Source organism: Sus scrofa, chromosome 3 (genome assembly GCF_054392235.1).
Source record: "Sus scrofa isolate SSC_HxYL_T2T_F1_AM1 chromosome 3, Sscrofa_HxYL_maternal_Yorkshire_Landrace_v2.0, whole genome shotgun sequence".
Taxonomy (NCBI): domain Eukaryota; kingdom Metazoa; phylum Chordata; class Mammalia; order Artiodactyla; family Suidae; genus Sus; species Sus scrofa.
Window position 1 is genome coordinate 122619396 of NC_139385.1, and position 24470 is coordinate 122643865.

At 37.8% G+C, this 24470-nt stretch overlaps 1 protein-coding gene across 6 annotated transcripts in view; it reads right to left on the minus strand.

Annotated features, from left to right (window-relative positions):
- The window catches only part of SPDYA (speedy/RINGO cell cycle regulator family member A), a 36106-nt gene that overhangs the window by 1660 nt on the left and 9976 nt on the right, over positions 1-24470 (minus strand). For 5 of the 6 annotated variants that reach the window (XM_085015942.1, XM_021085896.2, XM_085015943.1 and 2 more), the window contains 3 exon segments: positions 22600-22685; positions 18857-19028; positions 6987-7281 (listed from right to left, as the gene is read on the minus strand). In XM_085015942.1, coding sequence (XP_084872068.1) covers positions 6987-7281; positions 18857-19028; positions 22600-22685 — 553 coding nt within the window. 6 annotated transcript variants of the gene reach the window in all.

Sequence of the window (24470 nt, forward strand, 5' to 3'; positions counted from 1 at the left end):
GGCTAGGGGTTAAATCAGAGCTGTTGCTGCCTGCCTATGCCACAGTCACAGCAACATGGGATCTGAGCCGCATCTGCAACCTATACCACAGCCCACAGCAATGCAGAATCCTTAACCCACTGATCAAAGCCAGGGATCAAACCTACAACCTCATGGATGCTAGTCAGGTTCGTTACCATTGTGCCACCATGGGAACTCCCAGAGAGCCTGACTTTTTCACTCAATAAATGGTCAGTAAAATTTACAATGGCTCAGAGTCTACACTGGATCAGATGTTGTTTCATCTGTTGACTTGGTTGTTCTAGGGGGAAATTTTAGTACATAGCTTGTGGATTTCTGGAAGACCTTGAGTTTGAACTTTATATGTCAGAGTCAGTAGGGAACTTCTGAAAGTTTCCATGATCATGTAAAAGGAGGTATTTTTTAAAAGTTAGTCTGTTGGTGGTATCTGAGTATTTAAAGGAAGGGAAAAACTATTAGATCAGAAACTTCATAGTAATACATAGTGTACAGCTATGAAGTGATTGGTAGTAATATACAACAAGGAGGTGTGGAAAGGGGGCAGATGTAAAAAAATATTGTGAAGGAAGGACCAGACAAGCTGATGGTTGATTGGATGGAGAGGGAGTGAAGCTATATATATTCAAACTTTCATCCACTGTTCAGAAGCCCTTTCCCTTGTTTCTCTGGGCAAAACAGGATTCAGTCAATGCCCAGCTCATAACTTACTTCCTTAGAGAAGACTTTACCATGTCTCTCACCCTACAGAATTAATTCTGTAATCTTTTGCATTGATCATATCATTAGCACTGCCCTTATCACATCATTAATTGATAAGCCCTGATTATATCTTCATTAAGGATTTTAAACTGGGATGACTGAAACAGTGATAATAACAAAAGTAAAGTTCAGAGAGGATTTCTTTTTAAGGAAAAATTATTTGATTTTAGATTATATAACAGTTGGAATGTCTCATGCCTGACTACATGACCCAAGACTAAGGTTTGATACGTTGCTTTTTTCCCTTGGCCTCACTCTAAAATCTGAGGAGTCCTCAGATAATACATACTTTCAGATGGACTAGCCTATGTGTCATAAGGCTTATGACAACATAAGGTAAAGAGAAACAATGTCATTTAGTTAGTATAAAAGTGTGCAGTCTGGAGTTCCCATGATGGCACAGAGGGAACAAATCCGACCAGGAACCATGAGGTTGCGGGTTCCATCCCTGGCCTTGCTCAGTGGTTAAGGATCCGGCGTTGCTGTGATCTGTGGTGTAGGTCACAGACGTTGCTGGGATCTGGCGTTGCTGTGGCTTTGGCTAGGCCGGCAGCTGTAACTCCAATTAGACCCCTAGCCTGAGAACCTCCACATACCATGGGTGCAGCCCTAAAAAGCAAAAAACAAACAAAAAAAATGTGCGGTCTATTCAGATAGTACTGGATTCCCATCTTGCTGTTTTTATTGCTGCTGTTGTTTTACTCTGCAACTGTGACTTTTCTGAGTTTGTTTCTTCATCAGTAAAATGAATGTAATAGTGCCACTTCAGGATTTCTTGGGGAGGCTAGGTGTTAAACGAGACTACCTTAAAAGGTACCTAGCACACGATTGGTGATTGTGATGCATGTAGATTTATAAAGAATGCCCCCATCTATCCCCCCTTATCAAAAATTAACTATTTTGTCCTTAATAAATGTCATAGACATGTTTATGTAAAACTTGTTTGTTGAACACATTGTTTTGAGAAAAAAATTTTAAGGTAGAAAAACATTTTTTAACTTTAAAAGCAAGAAGTTGCTTGTGTGTGAAAGAAGGATGGAAGCATTGATAACCATCTATTGCGAGCATTTTAACATAAAAGCCTGGAAGAGAGCGTCAACTCTTCGCATCTGTCTTGGAGAATGGTGAATTGAGTTGTCTGAAACCACAGACCTTAGGTGACTTCAACCACCTGGTATGGACTGAACAAAGAAAATTTTGCTGGCAGAGGCCACTACTGGGAATTAGAAGCTACTGAGGCAGTAAGAGACTGATCATTGTTCCTGATAGTGTCGTGTTACCCTTACACAGGCCATCTATCCCCCAATTAAGCCCACTCCCTTGTTAAGCCTATTGAGGGAAAATGAATGTAAACGTTTACTGGTCCAGCATATGTATGATCAATAATTTTTCTTTGTATTGACTACGCTTTGTCATCCTGAAACAATAGGTTTTACATTTAACCTTGAGTTAATACTCAGAACAAAACAGGAATGAGTAATACTTGTTTCTTCCTACGTATCCTAAACCAGGGTGTCAGGGCTCTCATCCAGGGACAGGATGAAAGTACAGTTCCATTTACAGCTCCCATAAATCAGGTGGCCCGATTTTCATCTCAAATCCCTCAAAGATCTGCTTGTTTTCTGATGTGACTGACAGAGCCCCTTACTCCCCAGGTCCTTTGGCTGTGCCCACAGCATGTGAAAGTTCCTGGACTAGGTATCAAACCAGAGCCACAGCAGTGTCAATGCTGTGTCCTTAACCACAAGACTACCAGGGAACTTCTGATTTCCCACTGAAATATCAAAGCCTAAACATAGAGTGTGACTACTCTTGATATCTACAGGGGCTAGTTTGAATAAAATATAAGTGCTTCTGTTCTGCTTTCTGTAAATATTTGTTCAGATTATGGTTGGAATTCTCTCCCAGATCACTCCATACAGCCTTTCATCAGGGACTTCATTCTTAATGCTTTCACCAATTCCTTAGTCCTTAGGAGACTGCTGGAAGACTTCTGTGGCAGCTTATTTTCACTACCGAAAGCAGGATTTCATCAAAGGAAGCAATAGAGCCTTTTTGTTAGGAATTCAGGCTGTAGTAGAGATAGACCTGGGTTCAAATGCCACTCTATCACCTTGGATAAATCATTTAACCTTTCTAAGCCTCTATTTCCTTATCTGCAAAGTGGAGATAATAGTATCTACCTGTGAATATTAAGTGATATTATGAATATAAAATGCTTAACATATTGCATGGGACATTTTAAACATCTAGTAAACCTTCAAATATGAATGAACAAATAAAAATAATGCTTGGGGGTGTTACAAGAGACTATACTGTCAGTTAAATTTGCTTAGTGGTTACTACGGCCACGGAATGGAACAATGTGAGGCGTGACCCCTATGTTAAACAGTCTTAAGAATCTAGTTTCTCTTTTAGTAAAACTTTAGTAACCACTGCCAATCTCATAAGGAGGAGGTAAAAATAAATATGTAAAATTTTGAAATAATGCGGATGTTATTATAGAATTAGTGAGAACCATAAGAAATCTGCCAGTCCTACCTTCAGATGGTTGAAAACCTGGGGAAAGGCTTTATAAGAAGTAAAAAGGAGAGTTCTCATCGTGGCTCAGCGGAAACGAATCTGACTAGTATCCATGAGGACTCAGATTCAATCCCTGGCCTCGCTCAGTGGGTTAAGGAGCCGGCATTTCCATGAGCTGTGGCGTAGGTTGCAGATGTAGCTCGGATCCCGCCTTGCTGTTGCTGTGACTGTGGCTGTGGCCAGTGGTACAGCTCTGATTCGGCTACTAGCCTGGGAATTTCCATATGCTGTAGGTGTGGCCCTAAAAAGGCCAAAATAAAATAAAATAAAATAGAAAAAAAAAGATTAAAAAAAAAATAAAAAGGATCACTGCTGGTAGAATATTATTCTGATTCTGTTTCAAATTGAGAAATGTCAGAGGAATTTATATTTAAATTATAATTTAAATGAAAATTAGGGTGTGGTTGACAAAGTATTTCCAGTTCATGTGATTATTTTCAAATTAATATATCATTGTTCGAAACCACTTAAATCCCAACAAAAAAGACATATGCAAATAAATTATGGTATTATACCATGTCACAACTAAAAATCAGGTTTTCTTTTTTTTTTTTGCAATTTCTTGGGCCGCTCCCACGGCATATGGAGGTTCCCAGGCTAGGGGTCGAATTGGAGCTGTAGCTGCCAGCCTACGCCAGAGCCACAGCAACGCAAGATCTGAGCCACGTCTGCAACCTACACCACAGCTCACGGCAACGCCGGATTGTTAACCCACTGAGCAAGACCAGGGATCGAACCCCCCAACCTCATGGTTCCTAGTCGGATTCGCTAACCACTGCACCATGACGGGAACTCCTAAAAATCAGGTTTTCAAAGACTAAATAATGACATAAAGAAATGCTTAATATATATATATATATATATATATATATATAAAGAAATGCTTTATATATATATATATATATATATATTTTTTTTTTTTTTTTTTGGCTGTCCTGCAGCATATAGAGTTCCAGGGCCAGGGGCTAGGGATCAGTTCCTAGTCACGGTTGCGTCCTACGCTACAGTTGCAGCAATACTGGATCCTTAATCCACTGTGCTAGGCCAGGGATTGAACCTGCCTCTCAGCCCTCCAGAGATGCTGCCAATCCTGTTGTGCCACAGAAATGCTTTATGATAAGTGAAAAAATTCTGTTGAACTCCAGAAATACTTTATGATAAGTGAAAAAACTCAAGCAGAAATATAGTATGATTCTGTTTTTTAAAAAGAGAAAACAAATAGAAAAGTATATAGTATTACAAATCTTTAACCATCAAAACAGTATGGTATTGGCATAAAAAAATACAAAATCAGTGGAACAGAATAGACAGCCTATGGAGTTCCTGTCGTGGCTCAGTGGTTAACAAATCCGACTAGGAACCATGAGGTTGCGGGTTCGATCCCTGGCCTTGCTCAGTGGGTTACGGATCCAGTGTTGCCATGGGCTGTGGTGTGGGTCGAAGACACAGCTCGGATCCCATGCTGCTGTGGCTCTGGCATAGGCCAGCGGCTATGGCTCTGATTCGACCCCTAGCCTGGGACTCTCCATATGCCGAGGGAGCGGCTCAAGAAAAGGCAAAAAGACAAAAACAAAACAAAACAAAGAAAAAACAAAACAGAATAGACAGCCCAGAAATAAACCCACACATACATGGTTAATTTATGATAAAGCAGCCAAAAATATATAGTTGGAGAAAGAGCATCCCTTCAATAAATGGAGTTGGAAAAACTGGACAGCCACACTTAAAAGAATGAAATTGGATCACTATCTTACACGTACACAAAAATCAATTCAAAATGGATTAAAGGAGTTCCCATAATGGCTCAGCGGAAATGAATCTGCCTAACTTTCATGAGGACACAGGTTTGATCCCTGGCCTCACTCAGTGGGTTAAGGATTGGGTGTTGCCTTGAGTGTAGTAAGTAGCAGACGTGGCTCAGATCTCACGTTGCTGTGGCTGTGGTGTAAGCTGGCAACTACAGCTCCAATTTGATTCCCAGCCTGGGAACCCCCATAAGCTATGGGTGTGGCCCTGAAAAGACAAAATAGACAAAATGGATGAAAGACTTGAATGTAACACCTGAAACCATAAAACCCTTAGAGAAACAGAAGATAAGATCCTTAACATTGGTCTTTGGCAATTGTTTTCTGGATTTCACATCAAAAGCAAAGACAACAAAAGCAAAAATAAACAGTGAGACTACATCAAACTAAAAAGCTTCTGTATACTATAGGAAACCATCAACAAAATGAAAAGACAACCTATAGAATGGGAGAAAATATTTTCAAATCATGTATCTGACAAGAGTTTAATAACCGAAATATACAAAGAACTCCTACAACTCAACTGAAAAAAAATCCAATTAAAAAATGGACAATGGAAATAGAAACAGATTCAGACATAGAGAACAGACTTGTGGTTGCCAAAGGGGAAAGGTGGTGGGGGGCAGAGGAAATGGAGTGGGAGCTTGAGTTAGTAGATTCAAACTGTTGTAAATAGAATGATAGGGAACTACAGTCAATATCCTATGATAAATCATAATGGAAAAGAGTATATGTATAACTGAATCACTTTACTATATAACAGAAATTAACTCGACATTGTAAATCAACTATACTTCAATTTGAAAATTAGGCAGAGGAAATGAATAGACATTTTTCTAAAGAAGACATACAAATGGCCAACAGATAAGTGAAAGGTGTTCAACACAGTGAAGAGGGAAATGCAATAATGCATAATAAGCAGGGAAATGCAAATCAAAACCACAAGGAGATAATCATCTCACACTTGTTAGAATGGCTGTTAACAAGAAATAGCAGTGTTGGTGAGGACGTGGAGAAAAGGGAACCCCTGTGCAGTGCTGGATGCAGCCACTGTGGAAAACAGCATGGAGGTTCCTCAAAAAATTAAAAAAAAAATAAAAAAAGTCAAAAGTCAAAATGGTGGCTGCCAGAGGTGCTGGGGAGAAGCGGGGAATTGGCGAAGATAGTGGACAATACAAACTTCCAGTAATAAGTGAGTTCTGGGGATATAACGTATAGCATGGTGACCATAGTTAACAATATTGTATATTTGACAGTTGCGAAGAGAGTGTGTCTTAAAATTTCTCATCTCTACAAAGAAAATACTTTAACTATGTGTACTGGTGGATGTTAACTTGTTAATCCTTTGCAACAAATACCAAGTCATTATGTTGCAAACCTATGCTAATATAAAGTTATACGTGAATTTTATCCCAATTTTAAAAAGTGGATAGAAAAAAAACAATAGTTAATCACTGATAAAGCTGGATGGTGAGATTACAAGTAAATTTATTTTCTTCTTAAAACTTATTTTGAATAAAATAAACATTTCAAAGAAAATAGTTTGGGTTCTTAAAATACTTGAAATTCACGGTATATTAGGTTTCAATTTAATAAAAGTCACATTCAAATTTCTTAGTTCAGGTAAGCTATCACAAAACAGATACCAAGGCAAAAAGTAGTAACTGGAAAGGGGAATACTTTCAATACTAATATAACTCATATGGTTGTAATATATAAATTATTATGTACCCCTGCCTATCAGGACTGACTACATACAGGTCAACAGATGAATTGGACTAATAATTTGCATAAATCTGGCATATTGCTAAATCATACCTTGAGGATAGCTATAAGCTTGAGAAGGATCAACTATTATGTCCATTGAGAATGAATTGTGTGATTCTTGAGACTGTTTCTCCACCACCTCTACTGTATCGCTGGATGAAGATGATGAAGACAATCCCAGTCTAACATATCTTCCTTTTTTACCACAGAGTGAACAATCTACTGGCGTGGCACTAGGTCCCCGGGGCAATTGAACTTCATCTCTGTTGTAGTTTCTAACAGCTCCACTGTGATGCACAGAGCGTTCTCGTTGCCATATATAATGCGTTGGAGCAATGGCCATAACCTAAAGTGGAAAGCTTTCTTTTAGAATTTTTAACAGAATTTTCTTTTCTTTTTTTTTCTTTCTTTCTTTCTTTCTTTTCTTTTCTTTCTTTTTTTTTCTTTTTTTTTAGGGCAGCATCCACAGCATATGGAAGTTGAATCGGAGCTATAGCTGCCAGCCTGCGCCACAGCCACAGCAACACCAGATCCGAGCCCTGACTGTGACCTACAACATAGCTCATGGCAATGCCAGATCCTTAACTGACTGAGTGAGGCCAGGGATTGAACCCACATCCTCATGGATGCTAGTTGGATTCCTTTCCACTGAGCCACAATGAGAACTCCCAGAATTATAAAATTTAGTAAAATTAAGTACAAAAATTGTAACTCAAGAATAGCTATCTCTAAAATAGATCTAAAAATTTGTCACTGATGTTTAAAAAAAAAGCATCTCCAGATAAGACAGTATTACTTATATATTCATTGCTTGGATCCTTAAGATAATAACTGACAAAGTGTTTAAATTATTTCAAACAGAAAATAGAACTGAAGCAACTTTCCAAGTCTTTCAATTCTGGACGTTCTAAGTCTGGGAAAGATAATACAGTTAGCCCAAAACAATACATCATTTTTAACTTTGGAATGTATTGGGTTGAAAATAATACATTTAATTGAAGTTTCCAGCTATATATGTTAGGCTAATTATAAAATGTTTGCAATTGTGGCAAGAAATACAGTGAATAAGAACATAGGTAAATTGTTTAACCTCTCTGTTCCTGTTTTCTCATCTGTAGTATGGACAGAATAATTGTGTCTATTTTAGAGAGTTGTTACAAGGATTAGATGAGGAATTATTTAGAAAGTACTTAAGTTCCCCACTACATTTCAGCCATTGTTCTCTAGTGTTAGATAAAACTGCCTTTAGAATCAGGATAGACTTAGTTTCTTATTCTGGCTCTGCCACTTGCTAGTTGTATGATGCTGTACAAGTTACTTAAACTTTCTGAGCCTCGATTTCTTTATATCTAAAACTGGGGGGTACTCTCTGCCTCATAGGACATCCCTGAAGGTTAAATATATGTAAAGTTTTTATCATATAATAAACATCTGGCAAATGATAGCCATTTAAGAAGACAAACTAGGGAAGTGTACCTACCTGCTGATCTCACAGGTGTCTAAAACTTCTAAATAGAATGTTAAATGTTACTTCTAAGAAAAATGTTTAGTTGCACTTATCAATGACCCAAGGTAAATGAGAACTGTAGAATTTGAGAGCTAGACAGTGCTTTATTAATTGCCCAGACCATTAATTTTCAAACTTTGTTGAGGAGCCCTAGGTTTCACAGACAGTAGGGGTCCCAGGAGGGGCTAAGGGAAGACAGAGCAGGCGGAGAACCCTAATTTGGGGGATTGTGTGTAAAATTTTGTTTGGAAAAAAAGAAGAAAGAAGGTTTTTGATGTTAAGAATGAAAACCTTAGAAATCCCAGATTAAAACCAGTTTCCCCTTACTACTCAGCCATAAGAAAGAAAATAATGCCATTTGCAACAACATGGATGCAACTAGAGATTATCATTCTAAGTAAGTCAGAAAGAGAAAGACAAATACCATATGATATCACTTATATGTAGAATCCAAAATGTGGCACAAACGAACCTATCTATAAAACAGAAGCAGACTCAGACATAGAGAACAGACTTATGGTTGCCAAGGGGGAGGTGGGAGGGAGTGGGATGGACTGGGAATTTGAAGTTAGCAGATGCAAACTGTTACATTTAGAATGGATAGACAATAAGGTCCTACTGTATAGCACAGGGAAATAGATCCAAACTCCTGGGATAGACCATGATGGAAGATAACATTAAAAAATGATGTGTATATATGTATGACTGGGTCACTTTGCTGTATAGCAGAAATTGGCAGAACATTGTAAATCAGCTATACTTTAATTAAAAAATACAACCCCCCCCAATTCCCTGAGAAAATGGGGTTATTGGGGCTCCCGCAAAATAATGCATAGGGAATACTGGTTATGATAATTTCTAAAGTATTGAATTTACAAATCTTCTTAAATCCTTCAAAAAAGTTTTTGACGAAAGACATGTAATAAGATTATATATCTTTTAAAAGACAGAAATAAATAAAGGTGTTAACTCTAGGAGTTTCCATTATGGCTCAGCAGTAACAAACCCGACTAGCATCCATGAGGACTCAGGTTCAATCCCTGGCCTCACTCAGTAGGTTAAGGATCCAGCATTGCCATGAGCTGTGGTGTAGGTTGCAGACATGGCTGGGATCCCTCATTCCTGAGGCTGTGACGTAGGCCAGCAGCTGCAGTTCCACTTCCACCCCTAGCCCTGGAATTTCCATATGCTGCAGGGGTGGCCCTAAAAAACCAAAAAAAAAAAAAAAAAAAAAGATGTTAACTCTAAATATATGCATTTCTATGACAATGTAAAATTAGGTTCAAAGATACCCAAGGTGAGGAAGTAGAATATCAAATTTTCTTATTCCTTTATATTTATCTACTATTTTCCCTCAACATTTCTATATCTTTATTTTCTGTGTCTTTTCCCTTTATTTGTCTTAGTATTGCTTTTCCTTCAATGCCCAGTCTAAGTCCCGCTTTTCTAGAAATTCCAGATTTCAGATTTTGTTATATTGTTAATGCTATATTAGGATTCAGCATATACACGTTAGCACTCAGATATATCTTTTAGTTCATGTAACCTGTTCTGAAAGCCCCCTCCGAACCAGAATAGTCCCTCATACACCTCCCTCTCAAATGCCTTCTCCACAATTCTGTGCAGTCATTAAATATTTCTTGATGATAGATGTAGGCTTATATTGCTCTAATTTCCTCTTAGAACTGCTTTTGCTGCATCCCATAGCTCTTGGAGTGTTGTCTCTTTGTTGTCATTTGCTTCTAGGCACTTTAAAATTTCTTCTTTCATGTCTTCAGTGATCCATTGGTTGTTCAGTAGCATGTTTAGTCTCCACAGCTTTGTGTTTTTTGCAGTTTTTTTTTCCTTATTGTTGATTTCCATTCATATAGTGTTGTGGTTAGAAAAGATGCTTGATACGATTTCAATTTTCTTAATGTTACCAAGGCTTGATTTGTGACCCAGAATGTGATAAATGCTAGAGAATGTTCTGTGTGCATTCAAGAAAAATGTGTTCTGTGTGCTGCTTCTGGATGGAATGTTCTATAAAAATCTATTAAATCCATCTGATCTAATGTGTCATTTAAGTCCTGTGTTTCCTTGTTGATTTTCTGTCTGGAAGATCTGTCCATTGCTGTAAGTGGGGTGTTAAAGGCCCCCACTATTATTGTGTTATTGTCAATTTCTCCTTTTAAGGTTGTGAGCAGTTGCCTTATATATTGAGGTTATCCTATATTGGGTGCATATATATTTACAATTGTTTTATATTCCTCTTTGATTGATCCTTTGATCATTATGTAATGTCCTTTGTCTCTTATACTATTCTTTATTTTAAGGTCTATTTTGTCTTAAATAAGTATTGCTACTCCAGCTTTCTTTTGATTCCTGTTTGCATGGAATATTTTCTTCCATTCTCTCACTTTCAATTTTTACGTGTCCCTAGAACTGAAGTGGGTCTCTTGAAGACAGTACATATATGGGTCTTGTTTTGTTATCCATTTATCCAGCCTATGTCTTTTGGTGAGGGGATTTCGTCCATTTAAGGTAATTATTGATATGTATGTTCTTATTGCCATTTTATTAGTAACGGTTCTGGATTTGTTTTTGTTGCTCTTTTTTGTTCCCTTCTTCTCTTGTTCTCTTCTCTTGGTGGTTTGATGACTATCTTTAGTGTTGCATTTGAGTTGCTTTTTCTTATTTGTGTGTGTATCTATTGTGGCTTTTTGGTTTGCAGTTACCCTGAAGTTTTAATACAGGAACACACACACACACACACACACACACACACACACACACACACACACACGATTTTTTAAAGTTTCTGTTCTCTTAATTGCAAGTGCATCTCCAAGGTCCTTCATTTGTACCCCCTTCTTCTCAGGATTTCTGATTTTGGTAGCATATTTGTGGGTGGATGTTTTCCTACCTTTACTGTGTGTATGCCTTTACTGGTGAACTTGTCATTTGAGATATTTTTGTTTCTGGTTGTGGCCTTTTCTTTTCCACCTAGAGAAGTTCCTTTAGTATTTGTTGTAAAGCTGGTTTAGTAGTGCTGAATTCTCTTAGCTTTTTCTTGTCTGTAAAGCTTTTGATTTCTCCTTCAAATCTGAATGACAGCTTTGCTAGGTAAAGTAATCTTGGTTTGGAGAATTTTTTCCTTTCATAAGTATATCATGCCACTCTCTTCTGGCCTGCAGAGTTGGTGCTGAAAAATCTGCCCATAACGTTATTGGTGTTGCCTTTTATGATGTTAATTTCTTTTCTTCTAGGTGCTTTCAATATTTTCTTGTTGTCTTTAATTTTGCTCGATTTTATTAATATGTGTCTTGGGATGTTCCTCCCTGGGTTTATTTTATATGGTACTTCTGGATTTGAGGGAGTGCTTCCTGGATTTGAGGGAGTGGTTCCTTTCCCATGTTAGGGAAGTTTTTGGCTGTTATCTCTTCAAATATTTTCTCTGGCCCTTTCTTTCTCTCTTTTCATTCTGGCACCCCTATAATACAGATGTTGGTGTGTTTAACATTGTCCCAGAATTCTCTTAGACTATTTTCATTTCTTTTCAATCTTTTTTCTCTTTTCTGTCCCACATCAATAATTTCCACTAGTCTGTTCTCCACTTCACTTATTCTGTCTCCTGTATTCTGCTGTTGGTTGCTTCTAAAGAATTTATTTCAGTTATTCTATTTTGCATCTCTCCTTGTTTAATCCTTAAATCTTGTATTTCTTTGCTCAATATTTCTTGTAATTTATCAATCTTTGCCTCCAGTTTATTTCTAATATCTTGAATCATCTTCATTATCATCAGTCTAAAGTCTTTTTCATGGAGGTTGATAATGTCCAGGTCACTTAGCTGTTTTTGTTTTCTTGCTCCCTTCCCTGAGTTATATATAATTCTCTGCCTTTTCATTTTGCATAGATTTTTGGTGTGATGTCCTTTTTGCAGACAATAGAGTTGTGACCTGTCTTGCTTCTGATGTCCACCCCCTTGTGGCTGAAGGTGTTACAGGGGCTTGCTGTAGGCTTCCTGATGGAAGGGACTGGTGCCTGCCCACTGGTAGGCAGAGCTGATTCTTACCCCTCTGGTTGTTGGGGCTTTGTCTCTGGGTTGAGATTAGAGGTGGCTATGTGTTTGGGGGTGGCCTTTAGGCAGCCTCTTTGCTGATGGTTGAGACTGTGATCCCACCTGGATTATTGTTTGGCCTGGAGCTTCTCAGCCCTCATGGGTAGAGCCAGATTTTTCCAAAATGGCCACCTCTAGAGTAACACAGGCTGATGATTATTCCTGAGATCTTTGCCCCCAAAGTCCTTCCCACACAATGAGCTACAGTCACCCTGCGTTCCCAGGAGATCCTCTAAGAACAACAGGCAGGCCTCACCCAGATTCCTATGGAATCTCTGCTTTGCCCTGGGATGCAGAGCACATGAAAGCCTGCATGTGCCTTTCAAGAATGGGGTCTCTGTGTATATATATGTATTTTGTTGTTGTTGTCTTGGGGTAAAAGCAACATACATTTGTATATAAACACATTTTCTAAACTAATCAACTTGAGAAATGGAGGATAGGTGTCAGAGAAAACAGAACACTGGGAAGCCATTAGATGTGAAGTCAAGTTCTGGCTCTGCCACTTAATTGATGTATCATCTTGGTAAATCTCAACCTCCTTGGTCCTCAGTTTCATCAGCTATAAAATGAGAATGCTACAACCCTCATAGGTATTTTTGTGAGGATAAGAAGATAATTTTTTTTGGGGGGGGGCTATGTCTGAGGTATGTGTAAGTTCCTAGGCCAGGGATCAAACCCACAGCACAGCTGTGACCCAGACCACTGCAGTGTCCACAGATACTTAACCTGCTGCACCACAAGGGAAATATTAAGAAATTAATTTATATGAAAATATAAATTTGTAAGGCAAAATGCAAATGTATAATTATGGTAAGCTAGTTTCCAGCTACTATCATAAGTTTATTTTAGGATACGTGACTGAAAAATGGGTTGGCATTAACTTTTTTTTTTTTTTTCCTGTCTTTTCGCCTTTTCTAGAGCTGCTCCGGTGGCATATGGAGATTCCCAGGCTAGGGGTCTAATCGGAGCTGTAGATGCTGGCATACACCAGAGCCACAGCAACATGGGATCCGAGCTGAGTCTGCAACCTACACCACAGTTCACGGCAACACTAGACCCTTAACCCACTGAGCAAGGCCAGGGATCGAACCCGCAACCTCATGGTTCCTAGTCGGATTTGTTAACCACTGCACCACAACAGGAACTCCAGCACTAACTTTCTAACAGCAGGTCTTGCTACTATAATGAAGCAAACTTCAGGACAAGTGTGATGTAATACTTTTCTATAATAAACTTCCACAACGCTGAACTTGGAGTCTTACTCATAAATGAATACTTGAGAGAGAGCAGGATAAAATCTACTAGATAATTTAGTTTTCTATATACCAACATGATTCAAATGTACCTGATTTGAACAACCAAAGGAGGGGAAAAAAAACTTACCTATCTGGATATCTGGATAAGGGGCAGTGCAAAGGGAGCTCAGTGAATAACTGTTTTATAGTTTTGCTTGTTTTTTAATTTTAATTTTATTTTTTATTGAAGCATAGTTGATTAACAATATTCCAGGCATAAAGTGATTCAATTTTATATTGTTTTTCAGATTCTTTTCTATTATAGGTTATTACAAGATATTGAATATAGTTCCCTGGCTATACAGTAGATCCTTGTTTTTTTCCATAGATATGAAGCTATAAAAAAGAATCAGAAGTTTTAAGTTCATTTTGTCAGTCAGTGATATTTACTGAGTACCTACTACAAGTCAGGCACTGTTCTAGACAATGCAGATGCAATAAACACAATATAAAGACCTTTCTGGAATTTACATTCTAGTAGGGGGAAATAGACATTAGCAAGACAAGTAAAATAGACTATATTATATAGTGTTTTAAGTGCTACAAAGAAAACTAGGAAAAGTACAGAGTAATAGTGGGATGTAGTACTTGTTATTTTAACAGCTTTATTGAGTATAACTCAAATACCATAAAATTCACCCATTTACAGTATACAATTTAATGGCTTTTGGTATTTTGGGGGTTGCACAATCATTACTAAAGTCAATTTTATTTTACTTTATTGTTTTATTTTTTTGGCTGTGCCTGTGGCATGCACAAGTTCCCAGGTCAGGGATTGAACTTACGCCACAACAGTGACCCGAGCTACAGCAGTGACAACGCTGGATCCTTAAGTCGCTGAGACACCAGGGAACTCCCCAGTCAATTTGAAAACATTTTTATCACCATAGAGAGAGCAGGCATACTCCAGTCCTCCTTCCCTGGAGTCCCAGGCAACTACTTTCTGTCTCTTTGGATATTCTTCACACTTGATATAAATGGAATCATACAACATGTGGTCCTTTATGACTGGCTTCTTTCACTTAGCATAATGTTTTCAGGGTTCATCCATGTATCAGTACTTCATTCATTTGAATTGCCAAGTCATGTATCATTGTATGGCTATTCTGTCTATCCATTCATTAGCTGATGGACATTTGGGTTGTTTGCACAACTACTGCCTTGACTATTATGAATAAGGCTATGAACATTCATATACAGGTTTTTGTGTGGACACAGTTTTCATTTCCTTTGGGTATAAAACTAGGACTTCTAGGTAATATGGTAACTCTGTTTACCATTTGAAGAACTGCCAAACTGTTTTCTGAAGCAACTACATTGTTTTACATTTCCACCAGAAGTGTATGAAGGGTCCAGTTTCTCCGCATCCTTGCCAATACTTGTTATACTGTCTTTTTAAACAATTACAGCCATCCTCCTGGGTATAAAGTGATATCTCCTTGTGGTTTTGATTTTGCATTTTTCTGATGGCTAATGATGTTTCTTTTGAGCTGATTTTGCCTATTTGTATATATTTTTTGAAGAAATGCATATTCAGATCCTTTGGTCTTAAAAAATTGTGTTGTCTATTACCTGAGTTGTAAAAGCTCTTTATGTATTTTATATTTCCTTACATTAAAAATTATTATAGTTGATTTACAATGTTCTGTCAACTTCTGCTATACAGCAAAGTGACCCAGTCACATTCTTTTTCTTGTATTATCTTCCATCATGTTCTATCGCAAATGATTGGATATAGTTCCCAATGCTCTAGTCATACATATATATGCATTCTTTTTCTCATATTATCTTCCATCATGTTCTATCACAAGTGATTGGATATAGTTCTCTGCGCTACACAACAGGTAGATACAAGTCCCTTATAAGGTAGATGATTTACAAAAATATTCTCCTAGTTTGTGGGTTTCTCTTCACTTTCTTTTTTTTTCTTTTTTTTGCCTTTTCTAGGGCTGCTCCCACGGCACATGGAGGTTCCCAGGCTAGGGGTCTAATTGGAGCTGTAGCCACCGGCCTACGCCAGAGCAACAGCAATGCAGGATCCAAGCCGCACCTGCAACCTACACCACAGCTCACGGCAACATCAGATCCCTAACCCATTGAGCAAGGCCAGGGATCGAACGCACAACCTCACGGTTCCTAGTCGGATTCGTTAACCACTGCACCACAACAGGAACTCCTCTCTTCACTTTCTTAATGGTATCCTTTAAAGAACAGTTTTGAAATTTGATGATGTCCATTTTATCTATATTTTCTATTGTTACTTGTGCTTCTGGCATTATTTCTAAGAAACCTAATCCAAAGTCATAACCCTTATGTTTTAAGAATTTTACAGTTTCTGGCTCTTAAGTTTTAGGTCTTGATCCATTTTGAGTTAGTTTTTATATATAACATGGAGTACGGGTCCAAGTGCATTCTTTTGCACATGGACATCCAGTTGTTTGGGCACAATTTGTTTAAAAAACACCTATTCCCCATTGTATTTTCTTAGCTCTTGCCAAAACTCAATTGAACATAAATGTGAGGACTTATTTATGGACTCTTCAATTTTTATTCCATTGAGATATTACTCAAGGGTGGTAAGAAAAGTTTCTCCAAGGTGACATTTAAGCAGAGTCCTGAAAGAAGTTAGGACATGAAGCATACTAATATCAGGGGGAAAGCAATCCAGGTAAGAGGAATGGCAAATGCAAAGACCCTGAGGTGGGAGTGCCTTTGGTCTGTCTGAGTAATTACAAGGAGGCCAGCATAGCTGGAGTGGAGTGAACAAAGATGGGAGATAAAATGAAAAATATAAGAGAGGAGAGTTGGCAGACCATGTATGTAAAGCCATGATAAGGACTCTGCCTTTTACCCTGTGTGAGATGAGAAGCCTTTGGATGCTTCTGAGTAGAAAAGACATGATTTGAGTTTCTAAAAGATTAACTCTGGCTGCTATGAAGAAAAGACTGTAGGGAAGAAAGATCAAAAGGGGCACTACTTGGAAAGTTATTACAATACTTGAGGCAAGAGATGACAAAGCAGGGTTTAGTGGTGGAGGTGGTGAAAAATGGTAGGATGCTTGCTTTCTTTAAGGTATAGATGTGAAAAAAATAAGTCTAGGGTCACAGTTTTTTGGTCTGAACAACTAGAATGATGAAGTTACCCAGTTATTAACATGTGGAAGGTTGCAGGAGGAACAAGTATGGAGGTCTATGTAGGAGAGTCAGAAACTCAATTTTCAGCATGTTAAGTTTGAGGTATCTATTAGATAATGCAATATAAAAAGGAAATTGGGCATATAGATCTAGAATTAGGGGAGAGATCTGCTGGTTCTCAGTGTTAAAGCCTCGAGAGACTAAACTTTTCTGTAAATCCCACTACGCAACTGGCTTTCCAGGTGTCTAAAATTTTGTAATCTTTTGCACTTACATCATTAAGCCACCCAATTCGCTGGCTCTTTAACAGACTGGTGCCAGCCACTGAGGAAATTCCAGTCCAATGGAGTAAATTAAAGTTGTTGCAGTTAGAGTGCTAGTCACTGCCTCTTAAGAGTAGGTGGGCAGTCAGCCATGAGGTAAGCATTGCCTATCTGGGCCTCTTGTCTCCAGTGTCCCCTCCATGCAGTTAGCTGAGTGTTCCATGGGGCTTGAAGCATTTACTTAGACAAAAATCGGAATGTTCAAATAAGGATGGCAATAGGTGCACAAATTACTCACTCCTGATCTGGGGAGGTAGTGACAAAAAAGAATAAGACAGGACTTTTTTAATGCTAAAAAAGTCCTTTCAATCCCTTAATGAAGATCCATTAATTTGGGGGGAGAGTACCCAACATTTCATATTTTTCTACTGAACTTAATCTTGCAAAGACTTGGCTGACGTACAGGATTCTAGGTTACTTCTGAATCCTTGCATTTCCTCCAAAATTCAACAATCCTAATTTAATCTATAAACATGCATAACTGCTATATCTTCAACTCATTAATACACATAATTAACAAGGTTCAGTCTGGGTAGAGTTCTGTGACACACCTCTAAAGTTTTTCCTCAGGTTTGACAGTAATTCATCAATAAGCTCCTTTAGCCTGTAGTCATTTTACTGGATATGACTTAATTTAATTACAGAATTATCTAGCCCCAATTTACCAAACTTTTCTGAACTAGTACTAGTTTACAGTGATCAATACCTTCTATTTATTTTTGTTTTTGTCTTTAGGACCACACCCATAGCATACAGAGGTTCCAAGGCTAGGGTTCCAATCAGAGCTACAGCTGCCGGCCTACACCACAGCCACAGCAACACCAGCACCAAGCCACGTCTGCGACCTACACCACAGCTCATGGCAACGCCTGATCCTTAACCCACTGAGTGAGGCCAGGGATCGAACCTGCAACCTCATGGTTCCAGCTAGATTCATTTCTGCTGTGCCACAACAGGAACTCCCTATTTAATTTTCTACTCCAAAATTTTTTAGTTTGAAACATTAACTATCTTCATTGAAAACCAGAATATTAGAAAAATAACTAATTTTTAGCATCTTTCTGCTTTATAGTAACAGATTCTGGCTTTAAGGAAACTTACTTTATGTATTCTATGTGAAAAGAGGTATAGTTTTAAAACTTCTTTAAATTTATTTAAATTTTATACTAAGTAGTTCACATTTTAACTTTGGGTACTTGAAATTTTGATAGTTAATGGAATGTTCAGGTCCAGTGTTATTACAATGAAGTATTTGGAATGTGCACATTATTCTTTCCCAATGTATTGGTGATCTTTTGGAATATAAAAATACACTAAAATAGAAATATTTACTATGGAATTAGCTGCTCTGAAAAACAGAAATGACAATTTTTAATTATTGTAGTAGAAAATTAAAACAACACTGTAGTACACAAGTTATATTCATGGGATCATCAGGTTAATGGTTTAACCCTTTGTACACAAAAAAAGAAACATTAGAAACAAATTAAAAAACAAGACAAGGAAAATTACATAAAGAGAAGACAGAGATTACACATATAAAGTATTTAAAAATCTTACCTCCTCACAGCATCGCCTGCTTACAATAGCTCTATAGTCAATTCTATCCCAGAGTTGGTCCCTTAACTTTAAGAAATCAGGGAATAATTTTCTCCAGTTTTTCCCTAAAGCCCATGGAAAAATTTCATATTTGGATTCTTCTTCATCTTCTTCAACTGTATTAGCCAGATACCTAACAAAGAAGACAAAAACTCAAAAAAGAAATGGATAAAGGACAGGAACCGACAATCACGCACACACAAACACACATACACCAAATTTCTTATAAACACATAAAAGATGTTCAACCTGTATATAATTAAAGAAACATAGATCAAAACAGATACAGTGGATTTTACCTTGTTGATTTCTGGATATTTTTATATTCCTATAAATCTTGAGATTTGTTCTAGCATGTAGTTATTTGGAAACCAGTCTGATTCTTTCAAGTCTTGCTTTCATGATTTGTTAGGAGGAGGATCTGGAGCAATATTCAGTCTGGGGCTAATTACTCTCAACTAAGGCAGGACGTTTCTGAGTACTTAGTACTGAATTACTCAATGTGAATTATAAGTTTTTTTGTTTGGTTTTTTTTTTCAGTCTGGCTGGTAGGAACAGGAACTATTTCCAGCCCTGAATGAATGTTAGGCACTGTGTTCCCTCAAATCTTTTCTCATGGTCTTTCAAATATCTGAGGAGAATCAGGCATGTATAAAAGCAGGAAAATACAACAGATAATAAGAAGAATTATCAGTCAATCAAAACTGACACACATGGTAGAAGTAACAGACAAGGACGCTAAAACAGTTATGATTATTCCAGATGTTCCAAAAGATAAGCAGACACATTGAGATATGTTTCATCATTTCTAGAGATGAAACTATGTGTACAATGAAAAATACACTGAGTGGGGTTAACAGCAGATTAAATTTTGCAGAAGAAAAGATTTGTGCATTGAAGACATAGCAATATAAACTATTCACAGTGAAATACACAGAACAAAAGAAACAGAAATAAAGAGCATCAATAAACTGTGAGATAAACTGGAAACCCTAAGGGTGGATAGTGGACAGAAAAAACATTTGAAGAAATAGTGACTGAAGATTTTCAAAATTTGACAAAAACTATAAACTCACAAAGAAGCTCGATGAACTCCAATGCATAAAAAATGAAGAAAATTATACCAAACACATCAAAATTTCTTTTGCGGAGTTCCCATTCTGACACAGTGGAAGTGAATCCCACTATTAACCATCAGGTTGCGGGTTTGATCCCTGGCTTCGCTCAGTGGGTTAAGGATCCAGTGTTGCCATGGGCTGTGGTGTAGGTCACAGACATGGCCGGGATCCTGTGTTGCTGTGGGTGTGATATAGGCCAGTGGCTACAGCTCCGATTTGACACCTGGCCTGGGAACCTCCATATGCCGTGAGTGCAGCCCTAAAAAGAAAAAAAAAATTTTTCTTTTGCATAGGGTTAATTAAATTTATTCAAATAAAGAATTAAGAACCTTCTATATATACGTTAGCCACTGAAAGATGCACAAAAAAAAAAAGATACAAATTCCTTTAAGGAGCCTACAGTCAAGATGAAAAGACAAGTATAAAACAAATACATAAGCAAAAGAGAATAAAGAAGAATGATAACAGAAATTTAGTGTTATAAGTATATACAGAAAGGAAAATAACTTGTTATAACTATAGCTGAGAAAATATTTAATGAAAACTTTTTTTTTTTTTTCTGGCTATACCTGTGGCATATGGAAGCTCCTAGGCCAGGGAATGAATCTGAGCCACAGCTGCAATCTATGCCACAGCTACCACAATGCCAGATCCTTAACCCACTGCACTGGGCTGGGGACTGAACCTGTGCCTCAGCAGTGATCTTAGCCACTGTAGCAACAGCACCAGATCCTTAACCTGCTGTGTCACAGTGAGAACTCCTTTAATGAGAACTACTTAGTGAGGCTGTAACAAAAGTATGATTAGATATAAAAATGGAAGTTATAGTTCATGTTATTTTTAATATGGAGCTTATAATGCAACACAACCTCACAAGCTATGACACAGTGTAAGCTAACATAGTACTTTGCTGGTAATAACTTTACAAAAAGGGTCAAATCCAATTTCAGGCACTTGGTAAGGTTTAAATAAAGTGTCTCTTGGTTTGTTTTTAATTTTCATATGAGAAAAAAACCCTACAAAATAGATATTGCATCAACACACAGATATAGTAACTATCAAGAGACACATAAACAGTAATATAGCTTAGTGGTCAATGACTGAATTGGCTATTGGCAAGTCATGTCTGAATCTGTGCCCCAGCTCTGCAGCTTACTAGCTTTTGTGATCTTGGAAAGTAATCTTCCTAAGTCTCAGTTTCCCCATCTGTAAAATGGAGATAAATTTAAAAATGTATCTCATAGGAAAGTTTATATGAGCTTACAGAAAACATTTTTGTGGTGCCTTGTACATGATGCTCAGTATTAGATAATATTATTTTCCCAATTTATCATCACCAAATTTTATACTGAGCTCATTTCTTCCTATGAATGGAGAAATGCGTCCTCTGAGTATATGGAGAGATCAATTTCTTCTAATTCTATTTTTGGAATCACTCTTTGATTCTGAATTGAACAGACTTTTTCAGTGCTAATGGCTGTTGAGTTATTCAACTTAAACATATATGTATTTCCCTAGTTAAGTACTTAAAATTAATAGTCATATATTCTATACTGAAACATTATATCCAGGTACTGGTAGAATAGCTTTTTTTTTTTTTTTTTTTTTTTTTTTTTTTGTCTTTTTTGCCATTTCTTGGGCTGCTCCCACGGCATATGGAGGTTCCCAGGCTAGGGGGCTAATCGGAGCTGTAGCTGCCAGCCTAGACCAGAGCCACAGCAACGTGGGATCCAAGCCGCACCTGCAACCTACACCACAGCTCACGGCAATGCCGGATCCTTAATCCACTGAGCAAGGCCAGGGATCGAACCCGCAACCTCATGGTTCCTAGTCAGATTCGTTAACCACTGAGCCACGATGGGAACTCCAAGGTACTGGTAGAATAGCTTTTGATATTGAGATGTCTACAGCATTTTCTACCAGCTTTTCAATGTAAAATGGCAAGAATAATGATTCTTACTATACATTAACTGGAATTTTTGAAGAGAATATTCCGGCTTTTAAAAAAAATCTCTAAGTCCAAAGGAGGATAATTGGGGTAATTTATATGGAAAACTATGAAAAATATAAAAAGTACAATACAAAACTTAAGCAGAATATTGAAGCATAAATCTTAGGCATATGGCAAAATAAGATTGGTGACAAGAACATAAAAATATCCTATTAAAGAAAAAAAATAGAGCTTTTAAGTGGGAAGGCCTATTGCAAGATATACATCTGGTTTTATTTATTTATTTATTTTTGTCTTTTTGCCTTTTCTTGGGCCGCTCCCGCAGCATATGGAGGTTCCCAGGCTAGGGGTTTAATTGGAGCTGTAGCTGCCAGCCTTCGCCAGAGCCACAGCAACACGGGATCTGAGTCGAGTCTGTGACCTACACCACAGCTTATGGCAACGCCGGATCCTTAACCCACTGGGCAATGCCAGGGATGGAACCCGCAACCTCACGGTTCCTAGTTGGATTCGTTAACCACTGAGCCACGATGGGAGCTCCCTACATCTGATTTTAAAAAGCCTCTATTTTAAGTAAGATAGTGTATATACTATAAATAAATACCAAAAAATCACCTAGTAGAAAGCATACTTACAGAGCAATAAAGAAATTTATCCTGGTATGCTCGTTTATAGTAAATTTGGCTCTCTTGAAATAAACAAAGGTCATAGCTAAAAGATACTACAGGGAAAAAAGTTAAAGTTAATATTAATGTTTTGCGTTCATAAGTAAAACTGCTATAGTTATTTTTATAAGCTAAAACCATAAAGCATCATTTATCCTTCTTACAAAATTGCCTATTTATTTGAGTCCTTATTTTTTTTGGCTTTCTATAATTCATATCAGCAGTGCGAAGTAGTTCTGGATAATTATGACTAAATTACAGTTAGAATGAACCCCTAAATTTTATTATTGCCAGTATTTTTTTTAACCAAAACTCAATTTTTTTCTATCTCTTAAAACCCATAGAGGAGTTCCCTTCGTGGCGCAGTGGTTAACGAATCCGACTAGGAACCATGAGGTTGCGGGTTCGATCCCTGCCCTTGCTCAGTGGGTCAAGGTTCCGGCGTTGCCGTGAGCTGTGGTGTAGGTCGCAGACGCGGCTCGGATCCTGCGTTGCTGTGGCTCTGGCGTAGGCTGGCAGCTACAGCTCCGATTTGACCCCTAGCCTGGGAACCTCCATATGCCGCGGGAGCGGCCCAAGAAATGGCAAAAAAAAGACAAAAAAAAAAAAAAAAAAAAAAAAAAAAAAAAAACCCATAGAGAAGTTGAAATAATAATCAAGTGAATAGCTGTACATCCTTCACCTAGATTCACCAATTGTTATTATGTTGCCACACTGGCTTGATGTATGTGTATATACAAAATTTTCCCTGAACCCTTTGAATTAGCCCTAGACACTAATATTCACTGTTTAAAATAATCTTTTAAAAATGACTTCTAATAACATGGCTCTATTTTCATTGGAAATAAAGGCTATACATGTATTATAGCCTGACATTAGGATCCATACCAGATTCTACCTGTTCAAGTCGAAAACAAGTTATATTATTGATGTATTAGCTTCCCTCTCATAAAATGCTTAATTCATCCTACCTTCACAGGTGTGGCCACAAAGGTGATTCCAAGTTTGCAAGGCAACTTTCAGTAGAGGACTCAATATATCAAGATACAGTACTCCTGGTTAGTTACTTTAAAGGCACTGCCCCCTGCTGTCCAACAACTTTAATTTCTGTACATGCTTAAAATTGTAAAATTTACAACCTTAAAACTCCACATGAACTTGCTATTTGATATTAAGGCATAACCATTAATTTTTAAAAGTGTCAGCAACACCATAATTATGTTTAAAAATATCTCACCTTTTAGAACTACATCGTTAACTATTTATGGATAAAATGTTAGGAAGTCTGGGATTTGCTTCAAAATAATCCAGTTTTGGAGAGACAAATTAGAAGACATAAGAATGGGAGTTCCTGAATTCCTGTAGTGGCTCAGTGGTTAACGAATCCAACTAGTAACCATGAGGTTGTGGGTTCGATCACTGGCCTCGCTCAGTGGGTTGGGGATCCTGCATTGCCGTGAGCTGTGGAGTAGGTCTCAGACGCAGCACGGATCCCACGTTCCTGTGGCTACGGTGTAGGCTGGCAGAAACAGCTCCAATTAGAGCCCTAGCCTGGGAGCCTCCATGTGTCATGGGTGTTGCCCCAGAAAGACAAAAAAGAAAAAAGAAAAAAAAGAATGGGAGTTCCCTCTTGACTCAGGGGGTTAAGGATCCAGCATTGTCGTTGCTGTGTCTCAGGTTCGCTCAGGAACTTCCACGTGCTTCGCACAGCCAAAAAAATAAAAAATAAAGATACAAGAAATAAGAATGTCTATGATGATTGTTTTGTCCAGATCATAGGTGCACGGAGGGTCTTTGTTCTACTCTCTCTACTATAAGGTGTATGTTTGAAATTTTCCGAA